The sequence below is a fragment of the Coffea arabica genome, chromosome 6c (assembly GCF_036785885.1).
Source record: "Coffea arabica cultivar ET-39 chromosome 6c, Coffea Arabica ET-39 HiFi, whole genome shotgun sequence".
Lineage (NCBI taxonomy): Eukaryota > Viridiplantae > Streptophyta > Magnoliopsida > Gentianales > Rubiaceae > Coffea > Coffea arabica.
In genome coordinates, this window is record NC_092320.1 from 7425022 (window position 1) to 7451795 (window position 26774).

Genomic DNA, 26774 nt, shown 5'->3' on the forward strand with positions numbered 1-26774 from the left:
GGGAAGGGGCTGAGGGAGTGGCGGGAGAGGAGTGGCGGGGCAGAGAGGGAAGGGGCAGAGGGAGTGGGGGAGAGAGGGGAGGAAAGGGATGGTGGGCATAGGGAGGTGGCGGGGGAGGGAGTATGAGGGGTGGCGGCCCAAGGGGGTGGCGGCCCAAGGGGGGAGGAACGGGGAAGGGAGTGGGAGGGGGTGGTGGAGAAGAGGGGAGGAAAGGGGTGGCGGGGGAGAGAGAGGGAGGGGGGAGAGGAGAAAAGAAAAAAAAAAAAAAAGAGAGGTGGTGCTAGCAGAGGAGCGGAGGTGGGAGGCAGAGGTAACGGGTAATGGAAAGAAGAAGAAGAAGAAGAAGAAAAATGAAAGAAAGAAAAAGAAAGAGAAAGAGAAAGAGAAAAAGAAAAAAAGAAAAGGAACAAAAAATTCACCTTACCAAAACTTCTACAAAATTTTTCACATTACAAAAACTTCTATAAAAAAAATTTTTACCTTACAAAAACTTCTACAAAAATTTTTTAAAAACTTATACAGTGCACTACAGTAAAGTTTTAGACAAACTCCCAAAAAACTCAGGTTCCAAACAGGCCCAAAGTTTTAGACAAACACCTAAAAAACTCACATTCCAAACGGAGCCATAGATTGAGAAATTTGATTTCTTGACATACAACCAAATAAAATTTTAAAACTCTCTTGGTGGCCAGTTATTTTAAGAGTAGTTGGTTAATGACTGCTATTGTTATGATAGGCTTATTCCGTCTCTATATTATAGGGAGGGGGATGATCCAACATGACCAAGAAGGAAATTCGAAGGGACTAAATCGTCACCTATTCAGATGGATGCTCACGCATTCGCTGACGAAACATTCTAGAAACCCCTGAATTTTTAGAATATAGACTGAGGAATTTGATTTCTTGACATATAACCAAATAAAATTTTAAAACTCTCTTGGTGACCAGTTATTTTAAGAGTAGTTGGTTAATGACTGCTATTGTTATGCGTGACTTCGACATGTTTGTGCAAAGCAAGTGGATAACTAGTTTTTGAACCATTGAGCTCTAGTTCAGTGGCCACCACCCCTCTTGGTGGGGTGGGAGGTCAGGGATTCAACCCTTGCCTCCCACCAAATTGTCTGTCCCTCATGAACAATTCGGTCGGTCTCAGTAACCCTCCTTAAGAGCTGATGTCCAGTGTCCGCAAGGGTCCGAATCCCGTGATTATCATGTTCGGGGGGATGTGACCTCTTCTTTCAGGGCGGAGTGGGATTAGTCGGACCCCGGAAAAATTGATCCGGACACCCACTCCATAAAAAAAAAAAAAAAAGTGGATAACTAGTTTTTGTCCTCAAGCCTAAGACTGGAGAGAGAGATGATCAGATGGCAATTTGACAGCCACCTGCACGGAAGGAGAGGCAATATCCCCATCCATTTTACAGCTATTTCCGTAATTTTGTTGTCTTGCTCGCTATGCCGCAAATTTATTTGTGGGATTTTTGAGAGTTTCCCCGGCACATCGTTCTCAAATTCCACCAGGTCCGAAACTGAAATTTTCGAAGATCAAAGGGCTCAAGAGAATATTCCCTTCACGTGTCCCAATCACTTGATTCGTTAGCACTATTATAGTAAGAATTACGGGCATAGTAACACTTGGCCGCGGGCAGTGAATTCGATGAAATAAAAAGGTTGGCCTGGCAAGCATCCAATGCCTTAGGTGTATGTGATTGACATAAGAAATTCATAAATTTATTAAAGAATTGTTATGAGAACAGATACTATAAGATGAGTTTGGTGGACCTACTTATGCTGCATAATTGCGAGGAAAACAATGAACAGGTAGCATTTTATAGCATGGCTTGTGGACCTTCTTAGCAAAGAGGCTTGGCTTTCTTTTTGTACTTTAAAATAATTTCTTGGTGAAGGGCTACAGCTAATCTTCAACATTTTTTTCCCTTTAAAAAAAAAAAAAATCTTGGATCATTCCACGTGTTAGACTGTTTTTGTCCACTTTCTCATTTATTTACATTATCGCTCCTGGACTTTGGTTATCACTTAATGTCGGCACCAGAAACTGGTACATAAGTAGATATCAGTCACCCCGCTCTCTTTTTTTTGAATGGTCTAGCTCCTCCGCCTTTTTTTTTTTTGTCATGTTTAGATTTTAAGAAATACTTGCTCTTTCACATTTCAAAACTCTCTCTTTGTTTTAATGAAATGTTTATTTCTTTTGCCGCTATAGTGTCCATTCACCGTAGAATATCAAAATAATATTCTAAACATGCATAAATATAAGTTAGTTCAGTTAGTAAGAACGGGTCATTTCTTCACAAAAAATCGTATGTTCAAATCTCATTGCTAATATGAGAACTATATTAGTGGATAATTTTTAAAAAAATTTATAAATGACTTATGGTTCTGCGTGACCATATTAGTGGGTAATTTCTAAGGAAACTTGTAAATAACTTGTGGTTCTGAGCGCATGCTTTCGCTGATATAAGCACTATGTTGATAGGATTCAAAGGTAAATACTTCCAAACTTTTATTTCAAAAAAAAAAAAAGAATTCTAAACATGCATACCACACGCAAGTTGGAGATCAGTCATGTTGGTGTATGGACATTTCATGGTAAGACTAATTAGGCTCCGCAACTTAAATGGCCCGAACAATTGTTTGGCCTCCGTTCATTTCTTCGCTAGCAGACATATTCATGTCCCTTCAAATTCGCCGTCTTTGCAACTCATTGGAGTTTTTAGGATGATACTCCACAAAGCCAAAAGTACGAATTCATCAGACCTAACACTTCGGCTCTATACTAAATATATATTTATGGTCAAATGGAAAATCAAATAGTGAGTTGAAAAAACCAACATTTCATTCGGTGCAATGATCTTGGGCAGCACCACAAAAAGAATCTGGTATTTTTCAACTCCCCTGTCTTTTTCTAATTTATTGATGCTAGATAAGAACTAATTGATTTGTATAAAGGTGCAGATTCCGGAATTGCAATCATTTCTATGGCTTTTGTTTGGACCTAACTCCGAGCTGGTCCATTTTTTCAGATACAAAATGAGTGATAGATTCGCCCATCTGAATTTGACCCGGATCTGATTAGTATAATTATTTTAGAGAAAATCGTCCAAAATGTCCTTCATATTTTGTAAAATAACTTTTTTCGTCCCTCACTTTTAAAAGTATAATTTTATATCTCTTACATATTCACATCGAACAAATTTAGTCCCTAACTAGGTTTCCGATCATTTTTTTGCCGGAATCCATCATGTGCAAGGCACGTGATCATTTTTTAAGGGTAAGTTTGTCAAATTATATTTTACATAATCTGATCTATAGTCCTTCACATTTTATAAAATCAATTTTTTCGTCCCTCACATTTTATAAAATGATTTTTTTCATCCCTCACATTTCACAAAATGAATTTCTTCATCCCTCACATTTCAAAAATGAAATTTTCATTTCTCACTAATTATGTGTGTGAATACATTTTTTTAAACACATGTATATGTTCATTTGATTTTGTTTAATAATAATAGCATAAACACATGTATGTAATTGGGGTCAACTTGTGAGCTATCTTCTCTTTTTGTATGATTATGACTAATATTTACCAATAGAACCTTAATTTGCATATTCTTATTGTATTTTGACTAAAAATAGCTTTATTAGCTAACTTGACAATGAATGCAAGATTATTTACTAGTTAATACCAGATGAAATCAAATGATCACATATAATATATGGTATTCATATTGTTAAGTGAAATTAAATAGACACATACATATATTTATGCTATTCGTATTATTAAGCAAAATCAAATAGACATATACATATGTTTAAACAAAATGTATTCACACAAATTTTTTTTTAGGGTTTCCCTCACATACATAATTAGTGAGGAATGGAAATATTAATCTTTTGAAATGTGAGGGATGAAAAATTGGACGATTTTTCCATATTTTAATATAAATTTATGCATTTCATCAAATTTTGCTACTAAGCCACTAATATTAAATTAAAAAATAGTTTCTATAAATCAAGTGATTGCTATAATTAATTTAATTATATTGTTAATATTGTATTGATTAAATTATGTGTATAAACAAAAATGATCATACTCAATTAATTTTTAAAAGAAAATTGTTCACAATCATGGAAATCCGAACCAATGTATTGAGACCTGTCTGAATCCAATTTCAAATTCAAATATTTTCATTAAATGTCGGATTTCGATCCGACCCGTTTACGTCCCTAGTTTTGCTCGTGCTGATTGGTAGACTTGGAGTTAGAAAAAGTTAAAAGTACTTTGAAAGGCAGTTCAATTTTTGACATTTTGTGTTGACAAAGCAAGGGCAATTGTGTCCCATGAAAAACTCAGAGCATATTACGAGAACAATCCTTTATATTCCTTTACTATTCATTAAAGTTTGCGGAAATCTGATACTCTAAAAAAGTCAATTAGTTGCAAAATTTAATAGATTCTCTACTCGCTAGACTGTGTATTGGTTTTCACTCTCTATGAATCCCAAGCATTCGTACGCTGAGCAGGCCGGGTCTAGTGTATGCGTGAATTGCCAACCTTCCTCAAGGAACTGGTTCTCGTACTTTTCCAGCAAAACATTCTACCGTTTAAGACCGTAAGAAAATACAGTATGAAGGAAGAAACAAATGAAATGTGTCTCCTTTAATAACACAAGCCTCCGCAATATTTGTCGTAATCGTCGGGAAGACCCCTTTCATTATTGACGTCAAAGGCAATACTTCTTTTTGTCCAATTTAAAATTTTTCTTAAGTTTTTCTTTTTTGACAAACGGCGAATTTAAGCTATGAACACCTTCTCTCAGTAATTTTGCTTAAGAAATCTAAATAATATGAAAGTAACACGAGATTAGGTGCAAACTTTTAACTGATCTTTCTAGTGGAAAATATTTGTTTACATGACTTTTATGACTTCGAGGATAACGTGTATTTATATATCTTTATATGACTTCGTCAAATACGTCTATTTATATATCTTACTTGATAAGAATATACAAAGGTAATTTATTTTTGTTTTCTTATTTCTAACAACATATGAATATTTGAATGTAGGACGATTTACATATACCTAGCATTTGCATATGAAATATATAATGTGTTCTAAAATTTGTCCTATTATTTATAGAAGTCAACATAGCATTTTTTTTTTATAAGATTTAGTTACTTCTTACAAAATAAAGATGCGTCATACGTTCTTAAAGTACACAATAGATTTAGACGAAAAAAAAAGAACACACAATCAATCTATTTGATTATTTGCTTTTATTGCTCAATAGCATACGTAAAAATTCTCAAGTGCAGCTTATCATAATAGTTTTTCAAACCTTCAACTAATATAGATATAATAAAATACTTAGTGTACATGTTATCAAATGGAGAAATTCAATCAATATCAAAACATTTAAAAACGAGAAGAGAATGGGAAATCACTGGCAAAATTCATCATATGCATGTAATATGGCGATGGTTGATGAACAATCACAAATGGGCTTTGGTATAATTAAGAACAGTTAATGGGAGGTGTTTCCAATTGCCAAAGAGTACAGACCTCAAGTGGCAGAGGTATGTCAAAATTCACTTTAAATAAAAATGGAAATGGTTAAAAACCCCCTATGAATGTGGTAGCGGTATTTTACGGTCTCGGAAATCACACACTCCTATATACGTGGCGTCCATTTCTTACTCCGCTGCCACCGCTCTCTCTGTTGTTTCATTTTTCTCCCAAAAATCAATTTACCAGTGACTGTGTCCTTGCATCACGTCTCCACTCTCCCCCATCCCTATTATTCAAAACCCAGAAATTTCCAGAGCCCCAGCCATTTTTCTTTTCGTTTGTTTTCTGCCTGTAAATAGTGTATATCTGAACTCTAGGAGCGCGGTGGTGGTGGTGGTGGTGGTGAGCGTAACTGGTGCGCGGCGGCAGTGGTGATGGCGGGAAATGACTGGATAAACAGTTACTTGGAGGCGATATTAGATGTGGGACCAGGGATTGATGATGCCAAGTCGTCACTGCTGCTCAGAGAAAGAGGGAGGTTCAGCCCAACTCGCTACTTCGTGGAGGAGGTCATCACCGGCTTTGATGAGACCGATCTCCACCGCTCTTGGGCCCGCGTAAGTGTTCCACCACTACTTCTAGTCTGCTACCCTGTTTTTCTGAACTATATAGAATGACGAAAAAGGAAGTTGGTGTTCGAGTTGAGATTTATGAATGGATGAATGATTTTTTAACGTTGGATAGGCGCAAGCGACCCGGAGTCCGCAAGAGAGGAATACCAGGCTTGAGAATTTGTGCTGGCGTATTTGGAATTTGGCTCGCCAGAAAAAGCAGGTCTTCTACTGGCCTATTTGTTTTTTGTTTTGTTTTTTTAATTTTTAGCGCGAAATCTGTTTAAAATATAGTTATTATGGATATGCTTGATTCAATTTGATGGAATTTTAGATTTATGTGCATATTGGTGCGTTTATTTCAACGGTGATAGCTGAAATAAACAAATTCGAGTTGCATGGATGATAGGGCTCAAAATTTTAAGTGACCTTGCATGCTTCATCAAGTATTGAGTGTGTCATGTAGAAAAGAACAAACATTGGTCTGCTATTGTTATGAGTATTTTTATTTCTCTTTCTTGTGGCGTCAGTTTCTATGACAACTCACAAAAAGTACGAAGTCTGTACTTCTGTTACTGCATGTATTAAACATTTTTTCTTTCCCTAAAACCTTTTTTCTTGAAATGATTTTGCCATAAAGTCATTATATGTTCCCCATAGAGGTTGTCACTGCTTTTATTAATCGATTACACTACGTCATTACCCTATTTTTTGTTTCTTGTACTTGAATTCAGAGCAAAATCAGTAAATTATTGTGTAGAAGAGTGGAGAACGAAAATGATATTAGCTTTATATTTGTGAGTTCTGCCCAAAATTTCGTGTACTGGAATAATGACATGTTTTTTGGTTGAGCAAGCTGAGAACTTCAGCCATGAGGCCATTCAAGATGTCGTCAGAATTTATTGTCATTATTGAGCACTTTAGGATGCAAACATGGTGGTAGACTCATTAAAGTGTGAAAGTTAATTAGTTTTGGAATTCAAATGAATAATAGTAAGTTAAATTCTCGTGTTTTTAGAAGAAACTATTCTGGGAATCCAAAACAGGAAGTTAGTCATTAGTGCACGAGGGAATTAGTATAACTTGCCTTTCTTTTCCATTATGGTCTTTAAAGGACGATTAACACATGCCATTTTGTTTTTCTTGTCAAAGAAATGCATAAAATATGTGATTTCTTGATTCTCATCTGTGCATGGTAGCAGTGTGAGAAGAATGGAATTATTGGTCTGTTTTTGTAGCTTGAGGGAGAGCAAGCTCAGAGGATGGCGAAACGCCGTCTTGAACGTGAAAGGGGCCGCAGAGAAGCAGTTGCTGATATGTCTGAAGACTTATCAGAGGGGGAGAAAGGAGATACAGTTGGTGACTTTTTGGCACATGGTGAGAGCAATAGGGGTCGATTGCCCAGAATAAGCTCTGTTGAAACAATGGAAGCATGGGCTAGTCAACAGAAGGAAAAGAAGTGGTATATTGTATTGATAAGGTATAGAAGTTCACACATTACGGGCTCATTACTTTGTAATGCTGAGAGAGGGATGATCTCAAAGGGCTCTTCTAACGTGATGTTCATAACGTCCTCTGCAGTCTTTCCCTGTAAATCAGTTTAATGATAATTGCTGGCAATGTTTTGAGAATTTGGAAAGATTTGTTCTGTTTCATATGATGCTGTTTGTGATATCTTGTCTACGTGATTATCCTCACTGTTTTCTTTAACACATAATATTATTGCAGCCTTCATGGACTGATTCGTGGCGAAAACATGGAGCTTGGACGGGATTCTGATACTGGTGGTCAGGTATATTTGGTTATAAGATCCTGTTTATCATGTACTAAGCCTAGTCCCATTCATTGAATGATTGCTAGACAGCATTTTCTGGTAGTTTTTGTGCTCTCATAGTTGCTCAAGGAATCTTAGGTAAGGTACTTCATTAAAATTTTGTTTCGTTTTTGGTAACCTAGCTGCTTATCCAAAAGAAATGAGTAAGACACTGGGATTCATGCATTTCAGGTGAAGTATGTAGTCGAACTTGCAAGGGCTTTAGGTTCAATGCCAGGTGTATATCGGGTTGATTTACTTACGAGGCAGGTATCATCACTGGAAGTAGATTGGAGTTACGGTGAACCCACCGAGATGCTGCCTCCTAGAAATTCAGAAGGTTTAAATGAGATGGGGGAGAGCAGTGGGGCTTATATTATTCGCATTCCTTTTGGCCCTAGAGACAAATACATTCCTAAGGAGCTTCTGTGGCCTTACCTTTCTGAATTTGTTGATGGTGCACTTAGCCATATAATCCAGATGTCCAAAGTTCTTGGTGAGCAAGTTGGTGGTGGACATCCTGTCTGGCCTGTTGCTATTCATGGACATTATGCAGATGCTGGTGATTCTGCAGCTCTTCTGTCTGGGGCTCTAAATGTTCCCATGCTTTTCACTGGTCATTCCCTTGGTCGAGATAAGTTGGAGCAACTTTTGAGACAGGGTAGACTGTCAAGGGACGAAATAAATTCTACGTACAAAATAATGCGCAGGATAGAGGCAGAGGAGATATCACTTGATGCCTCTGAAACTGTCATAACAAGCACAAGACAGGAGATTGAGGAGCAATGGCGTTTATATGATGGCTTTGATCCAATCCTGGGAAGGAAATTGCGGGCTAGGATCAGGCGCAATGTTAGCTGTTATGGCAGATTCATGCCTCGAATGGCTGTAAGTTTTCATTTTTGCTTGGAACTATACTGGCTGATGAAGTTACATTTTATCTGTTTAATGTTTGTAAACCACAAAATCTTTGTTTGTTTATTCAATTATTGTATAATTTTTTACTACGATTGAGATCAAATGTTGAGTTTGGTGGAAGACACTGCTGGTTTTCTTAAATATGCTTTTCAACTTTGCCTATACATGTTAAGTTGGATACTTTTTCTGCTTAAGCGAGTTGTACTTGACTAAGCTAAGGTTGAAAAGATGCTATGCACTTCGAGTCTAGTATATTCCTTATTTTTGTAGAATAATGTATATAGACTCCTGTTGCTCCTTGTCAAGTATAAATATTTTGTAGCAGTGTCTGCCTTTGTTGACTCCTTTGCTGATTCTTTTATTTTTCTTGCTGCTTCTGCAATTGCATTTCCTGAATTTGCTTGATTTATGACCCTGGTTGTAACTTTTAGTCACCATATATCATTTTAATTCTTGAGAGATGAAGCATGCAACAAACTAGAATTGCTCATGGACTTATAAGTTATCTCATGTATTAAGCTCTCATAATTCTTTCTGATATTGGATCAAATTTTTGAGAGTTGGTTGATCAGATTGGCTCCTTTCTAAGATCAGCTGGAAAGTGAAGTATCAAGTCCTTTATGTGATATACATATTTCTTTTGCAGGTAATTCCTCCTGGGATGGAGTTCCATCACATTGTCCCACATGATGGTGACATGGATGGTGAGACGGAAGGAAATGAGGATGGAAAGTCTCCGGATCCACATATTTGGGGAGAGGTCTTAATTTTCTTGATAATACCTAATCTGCAGCTGCATTCCTCTTAATTTTGTTCATTTATTTCTTTCTCCTTTTGCTGTTATGCAAGTTCTCTTTTTGTGGTGTCATGCAGATAATGCGCTACTTCACAAATCCACGAAAGCCTATGATACTAGCCCTTGCCAGGCCAGATCCCAAAAAGAACCTAACGACATTGGTCAAAGCATTTGGTGAATGTCGTCCACTTCAAGAACTTGCTAACCTTGTGAGTTGGATTATTAGTGTGACTCCTTTTTTTTTCCTCCCCTCAATATGGGACAAAAGTAGATTGAGCTGTTTCTCTTTGTAATTTGCAGACATTGATAATGGGGAACCGTGATGATGTTGATGAAATGTCAAGCACTAGTGCTTCTGTTCTACTTTCAATACTAAAGTTGATAGACAAGTATGATCTTTATGGTCAAGTGGCATATCCAAAACATCACAAGCAGTCCGATGTTCCTGACATATACCGTCTTGCAGCAAAGACGAAGGTAATCTGTTTTCTTATTCTTCTCTCAATTTAAATGTTGCCAAACTTATCTCTGTCCTGCATGGTGCATGGAACATATGCTATTTGTCACCGATTCTGACTCAGTGTGATTACAGTTCCACGTAGTTGAGTTTAATCTGTCTTTTAGTACATTTGGATGGTGCTGTGTGATGCGTTCAGGCATTCTTTTTGTTTGTTGATCGCTTATAAGATGAATAGGAGAGGGTCATTGACAGCTGTATGCTATGAGTGGTTTAAGCTCCCTCTTTCTTCTTCACTTGATGGGTACCTTTCTTTTCCTTGCTGTCTTTTACCGTTATAGCTAATGATGAATAGTGGTGGTTGTACATTGCCTAGTGGTAGATTTATCCATCTGTTGAGAAGCAGGTTGGTATGCAATCAAGCAGGTTGGTAACTGAATGATTGGACAAGAACAAATGTGAAAGGCAACTATAGGCATGCCATCAATTGAGAACTCGTTGTTATATAGTGAAAAGTAGTAAACAGCACAAGTAATGTATTAATGTAGCTTGCAGATTGTCTAGATTTCATGCCAATTTGTATGTCTTCTATAAACGTTTGCTATCCTTATGAGTATGTCAATCCAGGAGGCCTTGTACATATTTGCTTGGAGATATGCATTCCTGGAGGAAATGCATCTTTAGTTATCTAACCATATTTAGTTATGTTTTGGCAGGGTGTTTTTATTAATCCAGCTTTCATCGAGCCTTTTGGACTTACTTTAATAGAGGTAACCTTCTCAGGAAACTGATCTAAGTTTGTCTATGGCGCCAATGATTTATCTTCTATTCAACAGGCAGCAGCTCACGGTTTGCCAATTGTTGCAACTAGAAATGGTGGTCCTGTCGACATACACAGGGTATGCAAATGTTTATGTTTGCAAATTTAACTACCATGAAGGATTTACATGATATTGTGGAAAGTTCTCTGGAGACAAGATCTGTCAGAGTAATATTCTGTCATTGACAGGTTCTTGACAACGGTCTTCTTGTTGATCCACATAATCAACAGTCCATTGCTGATGCTCTTTTGAAGCTGGTTGCTGACAAGCAACTTTGGGCAAAATGCAGGGCAAATGGATTAAAAAACATTCACCTTTTCTCATGGCCTGAACATTGTAAAACATATTTAACTAAGATAGCAAGTTGCAAACCAAGGCAACCAAGATGGTTGAGAAATGATGATGATGATGAAAATTCAGAATCTGATTCACCTAGTGATTCCTTAAGAGATATACAGGATATATCTTTGAATTTGAAGTTTTCACTTGATGGGGATAAAAACGTGGGTAAGGAAAATGGTGATGGGTCTTTGGATCTTGATGATCGAAAAAGCAAGTTAGAAACTGCAGTTTTGAGTTGGTCCAGGGGCGTGCAGAAGAGTACCCAGAAATCTGGTTCCACAGACAAAGGTGACCAAAACTCTGGTGCTGGTAAGTTCCCAGCACTCAGGAGGAGGAAATACATGTTTGTAATTGCAGTGGATTGTGGTGCCCTTTCAGAAAGTGTCAAAAGGATTTTTGATGCTTTGGAGAAGGAAAAGGCAGAAGGCTCTATAGGATTTATATTAGCCACATCTTTTAACTTGTCAGAACTACATTCTTTTCTGGTTTCAGAGCGTCTGAATCCTATTGATTTTGATGCTTTTATTTGCAACAGTGGTGGTGATCTTTATTATTCATCACTTCACTCTGATGAGAACCCTTTCATAGTTGACTTGTATTACCATTCACATATTGAATACCGCTGGGGTGGTGAAGGGTTGAGGAAGACATTGGTGCGGTGGGCGGCCTCAATTACTGATAAGAAGGGCGATGACAAAGAACACATTGTGGTTGAAGATGAAAAGAACTCAGCTGACTACTGCTATTCGTTTAAAGTTTGCAAGCCAGGAGTGGTAAGTTTCCAAATTCCTATCTTCAGCACCTACTCTCTCTCTCTCTCTCTCTCTCTCTGAGTGGATTGTGGAACTTAGTTTTGTGAGCTCTCTGTGGTTGATGTTGTTGAAGTCATTGATGAACCTCATAATCAAATTTTGATGTAGCATTGTTCAAGATTATTATTTTCTTAGTTTCGAATTCTGGCTCAATGCAACCACTTTTTACTAGTAGCTTTCTTTTATAAAATTCTCTTAACAGTAGCAATTTTTCATACTTTTGAATGTTCCCTTCATCAAGGTTCTTACTTCAGTTTTCTAGCTACTTTATTGCCTACTGCTGATTTCATGCTTCTAAATTTATTAGATGTATGGTTTATGTTTCGTAATTCAAATCCTCCTTTCTGGATAGCCACCTTAGGTACTTGTATTCAATGTTCTTAGAGATCTTTTGCTTAATCATAGCACATTCTAGAGAACTTGGCTCTTTTTAGTCCTTTTCATGCTTATGCAAGCGGTCCGATATGTTTTTTTTTTTTCTTTTTAGTCCTTTGCATGAGATGTATATAGCCTCTAATAACTTATTGATTTATTTCAGTGACTATAAACTCTGTGCATTTTTCTAGGAGAGTATCAAACACATTTTTTGAAAAATAATTTTGTCTTTACAGGTTCCTCCAGTGAGGGAACTCAGGAAAGTAATGAGGATTCAGGCTCTTCGTTGTCATGTGATTTATTGTCAAAACGGGAGTAAGATTAATGTCATTCCAGTGCTAGCAGCTCGTTGCCAGGCACTCAGGTTTGTTTCTGATATACTAATGAGGATGGCGTTTTTCTTTCAGAACTGTTAGTTCTGTATTATTTTCCTGTTGTTTCCTCAAGTCATCTTGCTTTTTAGCTTTGATACTTGCAATCAATGCACCATCCTCCTAATACTGAAAGAGAACTCTGAGATCGTAGTTTGTATAGCTTTTATCATTGACAACTGAGCTAGTATTACTGGTCATGCCCATAAATATTGATTCTTAGAATATACCAATGGAGGAAGTAATCATGTTGACAGCCTCTACTGTTTTTTCCTCTTGCTGCTTGTGTGTCAGGTCATATAGTTAGCTATAGCACATCTGTACTGGAAAATGTCTTCTTGAACATGAGAGAAATCAAGTACTATTTTCTCTGTTATACTTGAAAGATTTTTTGATCACATGTGATTCTTAAACATCTTCTTTAGGTACCTGTATCTTCGATGGGGTATGGATTTGTCAAAAGTGGTGGTTTTTGTTGGAGAAAGTGGGGACACTGATTATGAAGGATTACTTGGTGGTGTGCATAAGTCTGTGATACTGAAAGGAGTTTGCAGTGGAGAAAGCAGCCAACTTCATGCCAACAGAAGCTACCCACTTACCGATGTGGTGGCATTTGACAATCCGAACCTTATTCAGACAAGTGAAGACTGCAGCAGTGCTGAGCTGCGCGACTCGTTGGAAAAGCTAGGGGTTCTCAAAAGCTAGAAATTTGCACTTCCGCACATCACAGAAAAGTTTGACATGAACTATATATATCGTGTTAATAATTGGCCTGTTTCTCCGTTGCTCGTAGAGTTGCCAAGATCCTCGAAGCAAAAAGTTTTGCTACCTTGTTATGATACCCTGATAAAAACCATCAGTGTATGATTCTATTCGTTAATTTCGTTCTTGCTTTGAAACTGGCACGGTTGGTGCTTTCGACCTGTTGATAAATGGGTTAAACTAAAGTGGCCAACTAAGTTATGCCGTATAGGTGTTGTAAATTCCTTTTTGTATCGTAGTTGAGGGAGACATCGTTGTAATGCTGAAAGCTATAGGATCAATGAGTTGTTCCTTTCCAGGTTGAGTGTGGGATTACGCTTTGAATGTCTCGCACAATTACATGCACGTCTTTCTTTCTTCTTTGACGGAATGACAGGTTATGTTTGCTCTCACCTTCTAAATGGGCACACTCAACCTCAGGACAAGAAAAACTAGAAACAAATATACAGCAAAACAAACAAGAAATCGCCCAAATATACAGCAACCGGACAAAAGCACAAACAAGAAACAAATATACAGCAAGCAAGAACTGTAACCACAGAAATCGGCCATTAAACATGTGTAATCCGTCCTTCCTTGACCACTTCAGCATCCTCGACCTGATTGTTTCTGTCAAGTCCAACCAAAACAAGAAAAACTAGCTTAGCGTAACGCGAAGGCAGAAAACATATTATTGCTAAACAAGCCATCAAAATTTCCAAAGATTAATTACAGCTACGCATTTCTTTTTTCGCCAAAGCCTCCTCCGATCCCGAAATTTATGCTGCTACAGAGGAAACGATTACTCGCCCAAAAGAAATACTAGTCTAGTACGTACTACAGCGATATACATACATATTCTAAAAGGGAAGGAATTATGGGCAATTGCCAAGTGCATGTCTGGATTTATATGGCGGCCTCGGTGGTGCCATGCCTGCCGCATACAAGTCGGAGCCTCCTCCGCAAAATGGTTATGGATGTTGGATTTGTCATTTTATGAAGCCTTTTCTGGTTGATTATTTCACTTCGCCCAAAATATTTAAAGCTTCAAAGCAACTGATTAATTAATTCTTGTTGTAGTGGTCACAAACAGTACTACTGCTACCACGAGTCTACTAGTACGATGAATTGAAGTTACATTACTCTCGGAGGCGTTGACATCCATCATGCAACTATGACCAGCCAAGTGGATTAATTTCACCGACCTTAGCTCCGGTGTACCCACACAGTTTAAAAACTCAGGGCCATCGACGTCGAGAGGTTCCCCGCAATTCGATGACATGGTATTACGAGTTCCTGGTGAATTGATGCACTGCAAATTTGCAATTAATGATTGATAACTTAGCCATTTCGTACTCGGAGTAAATGATCAACAACAAAGGCGTCCTAGTGCATTGTAAATTCTTATTCAAAACTTGTATCATTTAATGATGCCATGTGAATCGCTAGAAACATGTGAAGTGGATAACTAACCCAGTAACGAAAGTTTCGTAAGGGGACTGAAGCAGGCTACCATGAGACAAAAAATCTCCATTTTGTACTGTGATTCAAATGCATTAACCGCTCATTCTTCGCATTTAAGGCCCTGTTTGGACTTGCAGTGCTTTTATATCAAAAGCATTTTCAGATACTAAAAGTAATCCCGTAAAATTAGAAATGGAACATTTGGTTTTAAAAAATATTTTTAACAAAAACTAAATTTTGATGCTTTTAGAATAACTTTTGTATTTAAAAAAACGAAACATTAAATTGAATCATTGTATCATATATTATAAACTAAATAAAGAGATAAATACATTCGAAAATTTTAAAATGACATATTATCCAATACAATAAGTCCTTATTGAACTATACATCCAAACAATATAGTTAAAAGTACTTGAACACTTAGTAAGCACTCTTATTAAAATTTCTATAAGGTGAAGTATTTTTAATAAGTTACCATAATTCCAAACGGGTTCTAAATAGTTTTTCTAATCTCGTAACATTAGCTTTTTCTATTTGTTATGCATTACAGTTCGTAACCTTTCTAACGGTTCAATGGTGTCTACAACATATGATCACGCAAAAGGAAGAATTAAAAATTTTTCTCTTTTTAGTTCCCCGTTGTTTTTTTTTTCCTTTTTTTCATTTTAGGGTTTAGGTCCTATATATATAAATGTGGAACAAACTATAACTTCACTGAAAAGGAAGTAAAAGATACAATAATGTGCCCTTTGCAAATCTTTTGGAATATGTATCAACTATATATATCTATATATATATATATATATTTTTTTTTTGGTAGGTGAGAAATTTTGATTTCAATATCTTCTATTTACAATCCTTTCCGTTTTATCACTCAATCCAATCCTCTCCCATGCATCCACTTGTTGCTCAGTCTACGGGAGCGGATGAATATTTGTCCAAAATACGGATATCCCTTGATGGCCATTCTTCGTATTTTTCTTTTACAAGTTGGATATTATACCGAACTGACACGTTATTGCCCCAAACAAAAAAAAAAAAAATACTGACACGTTATCACGTGGACAATGAAAGTAAGTCGTACGTCGTTAGATTTGAAGTGTCTTAAAGGCAACCAGTTACTGATTACTACTGGTTTGCAATTGGAAAAACGATAGAGTCAACAAAGACTGCGACTTTTGTCCCGCCAGTGGACTAGAGGCTGCCTAATATCCATCAAAAAGGATAATTCAGCTAATATTGGCCCAACCAAAATGGTTAGGAAACCTTTGCAACTAACAATACACAATTTGCAGCTGTACCGGTGAACAATCAGGGCTCCATTGACGTCCGGCGGACTAGAGAGGGAAAAGTCGCGGTTTGGAACATCTGGATGGGAAAAAAGAAAAGTCTTGAGTCGCCAAATTTCCAAGGGATGAGAAACATCAAACATGTCTTATATTTAAAGCCTTGTTAGGATTGCAGTTTTCGTCGGAAAATTATGTTATTTTTCATGATCACATTTCCCTATTATCTTTTTCCCTCACATACATCAAATCGCTATAATAATTTTTTTATAAAAAATCATAAAAAATGCAATCCAAACACAATCTAAGAAAGCTCCCGGCGTTTGTGATGACAATAGTATTTGATTATATTAATGGAAATTGAAGTATCTCCAAACAATTTCCAACGTGTAACATGACATTTCCCCACAATCATACTGGCGTTCGGTTTTATTACCTCTTCAACAATTTCATAAAAGCATTTTGACAGCAGAATATTCTACAGTCTACAAGAACCCAATGTGCATTTTTTTTTTCTGACAGAGTGGGTGTCCGAGTCAATTCTTACGGAATCCGACTAATTCCATTCCGGCTCGGGAGGAAAGGCCTCATCCCCTGAACATGATAATCACGGGACTCAAACCCTTGCGGGCACTGAACACCAACTCCTAAGGAGGCTTGTTGAGACCAACTGAACTATCCATGAGAGACAGATAATTTGATGGGAGGCAAGAATTGAACCCTTGACCTCTCACCCTACCGAGTTAGAGCTCAGTGGTTAAGAACCCAATGTGCATGGGTTTCCATTTTCAAAGATGTCGTGGTACCACCTTATCTATCTTCAAATAAATTCAGTGGTGCCTCCCTGCAGTATCTCTTGCTCCTACATTGATCCCTTGACGGCTGCAATTGTATCAACCCACTCGCTCAATCAAATTTGAACGCGCGTAGGCCTCTCAGCAAGTGCAATAAAGTTTTATCCTGAATTCTGAGAGGAGTAGAACGGGACATAAATTGTTTGTCACGATTGCCATGTGTTGAATGAAAAACGAAATCATAACACCAGCGTGACGTGAGGAAATTACTGATAACCTAACCACACCGTATTGGCCTAGCTAACTTTGTGATTGCCCGTCAACTGGGAGAATGGAAGCGGAGCTCCACAACCCCCCCCCCCCCCCCAACCCACAAAACAATAATGAAAAAAAAAAGGGAGATATTCTGTGGCACGCTCTTTAAATGTGGGTTGTTGATGGGGATGTTGCAGTTATGAACTTGCAACTTCCTCCTGTCCCCCCACACGCCAGAGCCAAACGAAAAAAGATTTCCTTTTTATCATCAACCTGACAAACAAACCCCAGGGAAAGACAAGAACGTAAAAATTACCTGGAGGGGGGAGAGAGTCGAATTATGCATAAGAAAGTTGCAAGGAGAAAATCCAAGGTAGTGATGGAAATAGCGAATCAGAAGAAGGAGCTGCAGCTGCAGAAGCAGCAGCAGGCCAACAGCAACTTGGTCACTGTGGAGGTGAGCCCAGCGATCACAAGCAAAATCGATGATGATGAGGAAAAATTCAGCTGCACCAGCAACAAGAAATTGAAGGGTTGCACAGGCATAGAGAAACGTCGACAGAGATGCGGTCTTTTGTCATTTCATCAATTGCCAGAGTACATGAAAGACAACGAGTTCATAGTTAATTACTATAGAGCTGATTGGCCTCTCAAAGAAGCTTTCTTTAGCTTATTCCGTTGGCATAATGAGACCCTTAACGTTTGGACGTAAGTTTTTACTATCTCTATCAGGACCATTGCTCATCTTTTCTTGATTTCAGTAGTATCCTTCTGTTTTGCTTAAAGCCTTTAAAGAGTCGCTTGATTATGTCCATCTTGATACTACTATTTCGTGATTGCATTCCAATTCATGTCTCTTCAGGCATTTGCTGGGATTTGTGTTGTTTTTGGGATTGACAATAGCAAATTCAGTGCATTTTTCTCGAGTGGCAGATTTCATTACAATGTTTACTAGGTAAGTTTTCCACAACTGAGTTTGCTTGCTCTGGTTTTCTTTATGTTCCAAGGCCGATTTGGATGCTGTTCTGGAAAGCTAATAATTCGTCCCTTTTCATCTGCAAATTCATTCAGTCCTCTATATGGTCACTTGAAACTGATAATCACCAAATTTCCCGTACGAATTTTCTATTTTCGAGATGCTTTCTGTTCCAACTTTTGGCACGGCAGTGAATCCCAGCATGTGGGAGAATATGATGTCGTAAACTGGCATCTACCAACTGGCAGCTGTCGCCTATCATTCGCTGTGCAGGTTTACTAAACACTGAACTAAAATAATTCATCTGGCTTTGAGTTGGGTCATTCTTTAAACAAATTGACAGCTCAAGAATTGTAGTTATATACACACAGTCGCGTCACGTGCGATGCGTCAATCGAAAATGCGTTCATCATAATAAAATAGACAGAGGCTTCTGTAGCCGCTGATTATGCTGAGCATCTTCGGGGGAATATGATGATGATTCTGGGGCTGCCCTCAATGTCGAATTTATATTGGACCAGTATTTATTGCTATCCATCTCTTTTCTGGCTTGCCTGTGGACATCAGGATTAGGCAGGGGCGGGAGATGTGGGATGGACCACGCCACGCGTTAAGAAACATAACCATGCGAGACATGCTCAATTTATTACCTTGGGATATAATAATGAGTTTTCTATTTATTTTATTTTTTTAACTGCGACCAAAGTAAAATTGATTACTCCAGTTAGTGGTTACTACAGTTGCTGCGATCCCTTGAAACTAAGTCCTGACTTAAATTAAATGATGTACCGAATGTTGCAGGCATTTTCCCACTAGTGCATCTACCAATGTCTCTCACAACTCCGAGGATTTTTCTGTGGTGAGTCCCCGGTTCTTGACCACCAAATCACATAATCTAAGTTTGATGTGAATGGAAGGAATGCTAACAGTAAAATGTTTCTTTCGTTGCAGGGGCCGACCAAACTCATTGACCTGAAGCGGGAACCACAATTACAAATGGAGATGACTTCCCCGGAGATGGCCTCAACAAGTTGGCCATTCTTTATTTTCTTGGGAGGTTCAATGTTCTGTCTCCTGTCAAGCAGCATTTGCCACCTGTTTTCTTGCCACTCCCGGCGCCTAAACCTCCTCCTCCTGCAAATGGACTATGCTGGGATAACAGTGATGATAATTACCTCCTTTTTCCCCCCAATTTACTACGTCTTCCAGTGTTCTCCCCATTGGCAATTGGTTTATCTCATTGGAATCACAATGATGGGCATCTGCACCATCATAACGCTGCTCACTCCAGCATTTTCGACAGGAAAATATCGCGCTTTTCGAGCTATTCTCTTCATGTCCATGGGATTCTTTGGCCTCATCCCTGCAATCCATTCCGTGGTAGTTAATTGGAATGATCCTCATCGCAATGTAATACTTTGTTACGAGGCAGCCATGGCACTATTCTACATAACAGGGACAGTGTTTTATATTAGCCGGATCCCGGAGAGATGGAAGCCTGGTTTCTTTGATCTAACAGGTCAGAGTCATCAACTGTTCCATGTTTTCGTGGTCCTGGGTGCATTGGCACATTATGGTGCTGCGAAAATCTTTCTTGAGTACCGCGGCAGAGTTGAGTGTGAGAAGTGATATACTGCCACCTCAGTTAGTACTTGAGATTGTTTTACAGCTATGAGGGTTGATTTTCAGTTTCGCCCACCCTCGTTCGTAGATAGAGAAGAAACCATTCTTCATTGATATATTTTTTTTATTTTTACATATCAGTCAACAGTCATAATTGCAATTGTGAGGATAATGTTACATCTGATATCAGTGTTCATGTATGTGATGTTACTTGCACCTATGTTTAAGGCCACTAAACAATGTGATGGCAACGAAAAATGCTTAGTATTTATTACATAGGATGGGATATATTAATGTTACCACGCCTGCGTCGTCATCTTTCATTTTATGTAATGGGCGCGATGCGGCCCATGCTCGTTTAGATTTATCAATCGCAGCACACAGCGTCTCGGCCACCGCTGTGCAGAAATGTGATCTCTACTTTAAACCTAAACTGGCCCAGCTGCTCACATCCATATCAGTGGTGGGCTGCTTGATTACGCAACCCCCATTGCCTGGTAATGTAAATCTGAGCCCAATTCTTTGTCCAGTATCTGAAATATATATATATATATATATATTGGATTAATTTTTCTTATATTAACGGCATATACTGTTAACATTGAATGAACGATAACTATGCAAAATTTGAATTTGAAATTTAACTTTTACACACATATCATGAATCAAACAATGATAGTGCATACACTATCAGCATATATATATACTTTTTTTTTGCAAGGTCTTCGCTTTCCAGACGATCATTATCCAAATTTTTATCGTTAAGACTTTTAAGACAAGACAAAAGACACCAGGTAACCCTAGCTATTAGCATAAAAAAATTTTTCTTTACCAGCTTTAGATCATCTAGGGCAGTACTTAACTCGTACTAGCTAGGTGTTTCATCAACAATGAAGCATTGACAGGCGCGCTGCAAGAGTCCTCAAAACTGAACTGATCGTTGAAATCTAGCAAACAACAAGAGCATGTTCTGATATTTTTTCCTAGATGTAGACACGTAATCCCATTTTTGTTACCCTGAACCAAAATATGTCGGTGCCCTCATGACCACATTAATTATATACTACTATAATACTACTACGTCTCTGCCTCTATGGTTTAATCAAAAATCAACTAAGGGAGGCAATTCAAGATTGATTTATGATAATGGGGTGATGGGTTTTTAGTTACTTGGCGCTGAGACAACCTGAGAAATCACGGGTTTTCTTTTCTCTGGCCATGTGGTAATTAATGGTCTCATTAAATAAGTCCAGGGGACGAACTCGATGAACCTTGGATTCAAAGTATGGCGGTAATTAACATAAGCAATAATCCCGTTTATTCCAACCTAAAAGTCATCCTTCATATTATTATTAATTATTCTTATTTTTTATCACAGCCCAATCTTGTTAGGGCTGTAGTTTATTGAAGACCTTCCATTTATCAAAAAATAAATAAAAATAAAAAAGTGAAGGTTTTAATGGGCAAAAAAAAAAAAAAAAAGGTGAAGCATTTTAATGGATCAAGGTCAATTGCTCAAGAGAAAAAAATCCTCGTTGAATAATAATAATAAGTACTACTGATGCGTGGCTGGAGGGATTGTAATTACGAGAGACCTGAATTCAAAATCTTTCATTTAAAAAGAATAAAAAGAAAGAAAGAGAACTGCTGATGGGCTGAATATCACTATGCAGGTTATATTTGTTTCATTACGTGGTTTTATTTTTTCCCCTTCTTTTTTTCTTTTGAGTCAAGTAACGACAAAAAGCATTTTGCTTTATGTAACCTAGAAGAAAGCTCAGAATTAATTACTAGTTGTTTAACAAGTCGATTGACTTCAAAAAAAAAAAAAAAAATGAATGTGAGCTCAAACTTTTGTGATCCTGATTCGCCTGAAACATGGGACAAGCGAAAGAATTTTGTGCCGGAAAACTCGATCGATAAAAAAGCAAGTTTTCCGCGACAAATGTAGGCAGCATGTGAGAGGTGATGCTGACAGCAGATAATTCGACTGGTTTCGTAACATGGTAATTATCAGTAGGTCTCGTGATCCTTCTCGTATGTTATCTCGCTGTGTATTTTCAAGTTAAAACTCCATATATTTTTAGAAGGTTCGCCTGGTCGAAAGGCTGAAATACCCTAAGTGAAAGGAAAAAAAAAATGAGGGGTGATGCTGATGGTTTCAAGTTTCAAATGACTAAGGCGCTGTTTAATCTTTGTTTGACGATATGACCCAATAGGAGCGCAAGTTTGTGCGATTTCTGTCTATTTTTCTTTTAAGATATCATACCAACCTTACCTTATTAGTATAACAACTATCTTTTCCCAAGAAAAGCCCTGCTACTTTACGTTGCGTCATCAAAGTCTTTAAGCCCTTTTGTTAGATTGGATCCCCTCTGCCGTATTGGCAGTGGCTTCGTGGCGAAACTCTATTCAAGAACCAAAAGCTAGGGCGGGGGGGCAAAGTGCGTGTAGATTGGGGATGAAAAGTCAATACTGATTAATTTTCTAGGACGATCTTTGTCGACTTTCAAGAATGGTCTTAACATGCATGGTTTTTATTGCATGGATACGCCTCCAATTTCTCCTGCTTCTGCGCATGGCTAGAAATGAAAGGCACGCAACCCACATGCTGCATATTTCCGCAACTGTGAAAATCATAGCTAAGCTACGACTTGCACCATTTGACCAATCACATGTCATGCTACAGTTTTGATGTTTATGGTTCTGCTTTTGGCCACAACGTCCTCACCATATCTACTTGAAAAAGAAGAAGAGAATTTGGGGGTTTTTTTTTTTTAAAAAAAAAAAAGGAAAAGAAAGAGGAATGAATTCACTGCAAGATTCAAAACAAGAAGTACAAACAGTTCTAAATTAATTAATTCAACTAGTGACATCCTTCATTCATTCAGCAGTTCTAAATTTTACCGGAGCGAAAACTTAATTACTGCATCAAAACGAATAAAAAAGGTGACAAGAATCAATAATATATTTCTTGAGGCACTAGAGTTGCATGAGGATTAAGCTCACTAGTTGAGTTCTGCCTTCTTTTCTTGGTCTATGCAAACTCTATATCTGTCATTTTCAGGTTATTAGCACACTGCTTGCGGTTGCATCCATCTCTCCGTATATCCAGCCTCTCGAAGAAATTGAAATTCCCTCGAGGGAAAGAAAAATGCCAGTTTATTGCTGCTCTACATTCTTGCTGTTTTCGACTCTTCTTATTCTTCTGATCATCCTTCTCTTCTCTCCCTGGAACCATAATCATAACATAAATTTCTTGGCTTCCTCTTATACAATCAGCCCTGCAAGTTTTGGCCACAAAACACGACAAGGGTCTTTCTGGAGCTCTGTGTTCGACGCCAATTCTGAAGATCATGTTGCAGCCAAAGTCAAAGTGCGAATAGTTAGTGCTCCTTTCATTCTATCGATATAAAAACATTAGTTAATATCGCATGACCTCTACTATCTGATTGTCAATGTACTAAGCAGTTGTCGTTGTTAATCATTTTGCTTAGTGATTTTCTGTCCTCCTGCTAATTACAGAAAAAGAGTTTGGCAAATATCGAAGGAGAATTAGCCAGGTCACGGGCGACCATCCACCAAGCAATTCGTCGGAGAAATTACTCGTCCTACAGGAATGAGAACTTCCTTCCGAGAGGATCCGTTTACCGAAGTCCATACGCTTTCCACCAGTTAAGTTTCGGCATGCTCTTGCCAGTTATTCAAATGGCATCAATTCATGCTGGTCCATGCTGATAAGCATACCTGTACTTAATTAATGGATCATACATTTTCTCACGTAAAATGTAAAAAAAAAAAAAAAAATGGCCTTTTAACCTGCAGGAGCCACATAGAAATGCTCAAGAGATTTAAGGTGTGGACTTACAGAGAAGGAGAGCATCCCTTGGTACACAAGGGGCCCTTGAAAGATATTTATGCAATAGAAGGTCAATTCATAGCGGAAATGGAGATTGGAATGAACCCTTTGACGGCTTCCCATCCTGATGAAGTGCATGCATTCTTTATCCCCATTAGCGTAGCTAACATTGTTAATTATGTTTACATGCCCGTCACTAACTATTCTCGGGAACAGCTGCAAAGGTTGGTTGAAGACTATATAGGTGTCATAGCAAACAAGTATCCATATTGGAATAGAAGCAATGGAGCCGATCATTTCATGGTTTCATGTCATGACTGGGTACAAATCTTTATCCTCCTTTCTTTGGTTTCTTTTTCTTATCTTGACCAAAAATTAACTATGAGGATTTCTGCTTCATAAAGATGTTAATCATGTAGCTATCCTTGGTCTCTCCTCTTTAAAGTTTAATTTGGGATTCGCTTACGGTTTCTTTTTTTTGGGGGGTCGAAATAGCGAGCAGCTTAATCTGGATATTCCTTTAAAGCCATCTCAAAAACCATCCAACTGAACCTAGTAATCACTTATTTTGTCATTGTGGTGAACGCCACAACTCACAAGTCATAACTGAAAAGTTGCACACATTCTCCTATGTACGGACAAGTAAATTGCGAGGATCTGCTTCACTAATTAAGCTCATCTTATGCTCACACCCTTTGACAGAGTAACAACCTTGAAATCCAAAAGGCTAATACGGTAGCATGGTATTTTCGACTATATTTCAGAAATACTCTTCTTGAAATTTTGACTTCTTGTATTGTGTGTTTTTTTTCAATGCTCTAAAAACTAAAACTGTTACTCAATCAGGCACCAGATATTTCAGATGCCAACCCTCGACTCTTCAAGAACTTCATCAGAGTTCTTTGCAATGCCAATACCTCCGAAGGGTTCCATCCTGGGAGAGATGTATCACTGCCAGAGGTATATGGACCAGCTGAAACTCTAGCCATCCCAGACAAAGGCCTAGTCCCAAAAATGCGCCCCATCCTTGCCTTCTTTGCTGGAGGAGTCCACGGCTGCATAAGGGAGATGTTGTTTGAGCACTGGAAAGACAAGGATAACGACATAAGAGTCCATCAATACCTCCCAGAGGGTCAAAATTACACTCAGCTAATGGCTCAAAGCAAGTTTTGCCTGTGCCCAAGTGGATATGAAGTGGCCAGTGCTAGGGTGGTTGAAGCCATATACGCAGGATGTGTTCCAGTTATAATTTCTGACCATTATTTTTTACCATTCAGTGATGTTCTAAACTGGAATGAGTTTTCTGTCAGCATTCCAGTTGATAAGATCCCAGATATGAAGGAAATTTTGCTAGGAATTTCCGAGACTAGGTATGTAAGATTGCAAAAAAGAGTGAGGAGGCTGCAAAGGCACTTTAGGCTGAATAGGCCGGCTCGGCCCTTTGATGTAATTCATATGGTGCTGCACTCCGTGTGGTTAAGAAGACTGAATCTGAGGCTGCCTACTTGATCACTGTCTTGGTTATTCTTTTTGAAAACTTTTTCTAGGTTTCTCTTTGGTATTTTTTCGAAGGCAAACTACAATTATTGCTTCAATTGCCAATTTTTGACAACATAGAATGGTAACTTTCGAAAGTAATGGAAATCTGTCTGAACTCCAACCTCGCAGAAGAAGTAAATTTTATGTCCAAAATGTTTCTGAGTTGCAATTAGTGCTCCTCAAAATGAGGCATTAAATTTTATCTAAACTTTGATTTAAGGGGGTTCAAATGTGATTTTAATCTTGGTTTTCTATAAGTTTTGATCGAATAGAAAAACTTCTAGCAGGCTGATCAAACAAATTAGTTATAATTACCCTATAATTATAATTATTTTATTTTTCTACTATGTCACACTACATATATAAGTAATGCTAAATACTGAGCACTGAGCAACGAGCATGAAAACAAGAAACAAATCAATACTCTTTTTTTTCATACATTGACATTACGTGTTTCATTTTAAATTTAGGAAATATTCAAATCTTATGATTACCTATAATTTGATGCATGTAACTGCACTTGTAGAAGTGTTTCTCTACGTGCTGACAAACTCCTAGTATCAACTAAATTAATTTTGGTTTAATGTACAGGTGTCAACTTGTACTTTCCTAACTTAATTACACATACATACATATATATATATATATATATATATATATTATGTGTTTGAGTACACATGCCTAGGGTGATGGAGAGTTAAGCGGCTCACAAGTAGCTCGCGAGCAATTTGATTAAAAGCTTGGTTTGAATTCGATTTGACTGAATTCAAGCTCGAGCTTGAACTGCTCAATTAAGCTGGTGAGTCGAATCTGAGCATTAAATATATTATGCAAGTGTTCAATGAAAGTAGCATGCATATATAACAAGTTATATTTTTATCAATTATGAAATTACTAATTTGGGTTTATATTTTAGCAAATTTACGTAAAACTTGTTTACTTAATAAATTTGTGATGACAAAAAGGCAAGTTCATAAATTCAAGATCTTTAAAACAATGAAAATTTAAAATATGAAATTCAAGTTTGAGAGTTCGAGCTTTCGAGGTCGAGCTCAACACCCATTACTCTGACTCTTTTAGGCTTGGATGGGATTTCGAGTTAAACTCGAGTTGAGCCACTATTTTGTTGAGTTGAGATTCTTTTCGAATACTCGTTCGTACTTGAGTTCGAGTTCGAGTTCAAGTATCTTTGGAAAATAATTTGAGATAATTTTGTGAAAAAAATATTGTAGTCTTTTTTTGATGTGATGTATGTGAGATAAAAAAAAATTAAAAAATATGTTAATGATGCAAGCAAGTTAATATATGTAAATAAGATGGAAATAATGTGTAATCCAAACATACTATTGAGTTCAATGCTATACTTAATGTGACTTGAATACACCCCT

General features: G+C 37.7%; 3 protein-coding genes across 5 annotated transcripts; all 3 read left to right on the top strand.

The window, feature by feature from the left end:
* The first annotated feature begins 5797 nt into the window (after positions 1-5797).
* Positions 5798-13912, top strand: LOC113692535 (probable sucrose-phosphate synthase). Of its 2 annotated transcripts, XM_027210952.2 has the most exons (13): positions 5798-6147; positions 6275-6364; positions 7380-7621; positions 7870-7933; positions 8147-8842; positions 9519-9632; positions 9746-9877; positions 9969-10145; positions 10842-10895; positions 10962-11024; positions 11135-12061; positions 12712-12839; positions 13272-13912. In XM_027210952.2, exons 1-13 carry the CDS (start codon positions 5965-5967, stop codon positions 13549-13551), a joined length of 3150 nt encoding a protein of 1049 aa, XP_027066753.1. In that variant the 5' UTR covers positions 5798-5964; the 3' UTR covers positions 13552-13912. The 2 variants fall into 2 exon arrangements, with proteins under 2 accessions (XP_027066753.1, XP_071908644.1); XM_072052543.1 differs by lacking the exon at positions 5798-6147 and having other exon boundaries at positions 7344-7621.
* A 3674-nt stretch (positions 13913-17586) lies between these two features.
* Positions 17587-20208, top strand: LOC113692060 (heptahelical transmembrane protein 1). The gene is made up of 4 exons (XM_027210399.2): positions 17587-18097; positions 18252-18344; positions 19167-19224; positions 19317-20208. Exons 1-4 carry the CDS (start codon positions 17730-17732, stop codon positions 19992-19994), a joined length of 1197 nt encoding a protein of 398 aa, XP_027066200.1. The 5' UTR covers positions 17587-17729; the 3' UTR covers positions 19995-20208.
* Positions 20209-22757: 2549 nt separating this feature from the next.
* On the top strand, positions 22758-25360 carry LOC113691583 (probable glycosyltransferase At5g20260). 2 transcript variants are annotated; one of them, XM_027209789.2, is made up of 4 exons: positions 22758-23364; positions 23514-23662; positions 23814-24168; positions 24694-25360. In XM_027209789.2, the coding sequence occupies exons 1-4, from the start codon at positions 23143-23145 to the stop codon at positions 25354-25356; spliced, it is 1389 nt and encodes a 462-aa protein (XP_027065590.1). In that variant the 5' UTR covers positions 22758-23142; the 3' UTR covers positions 25357-25360. The 2 variants fall into 2 exon arrangements, with proteins under 2 accessions (XP_027065590.1, XP_027065589.1); XM_027209788.2 differs by having other exon boundaries at positions 22815-23373.
* Positions 25361-26774: the final 1414 nt, after the last annotated feature.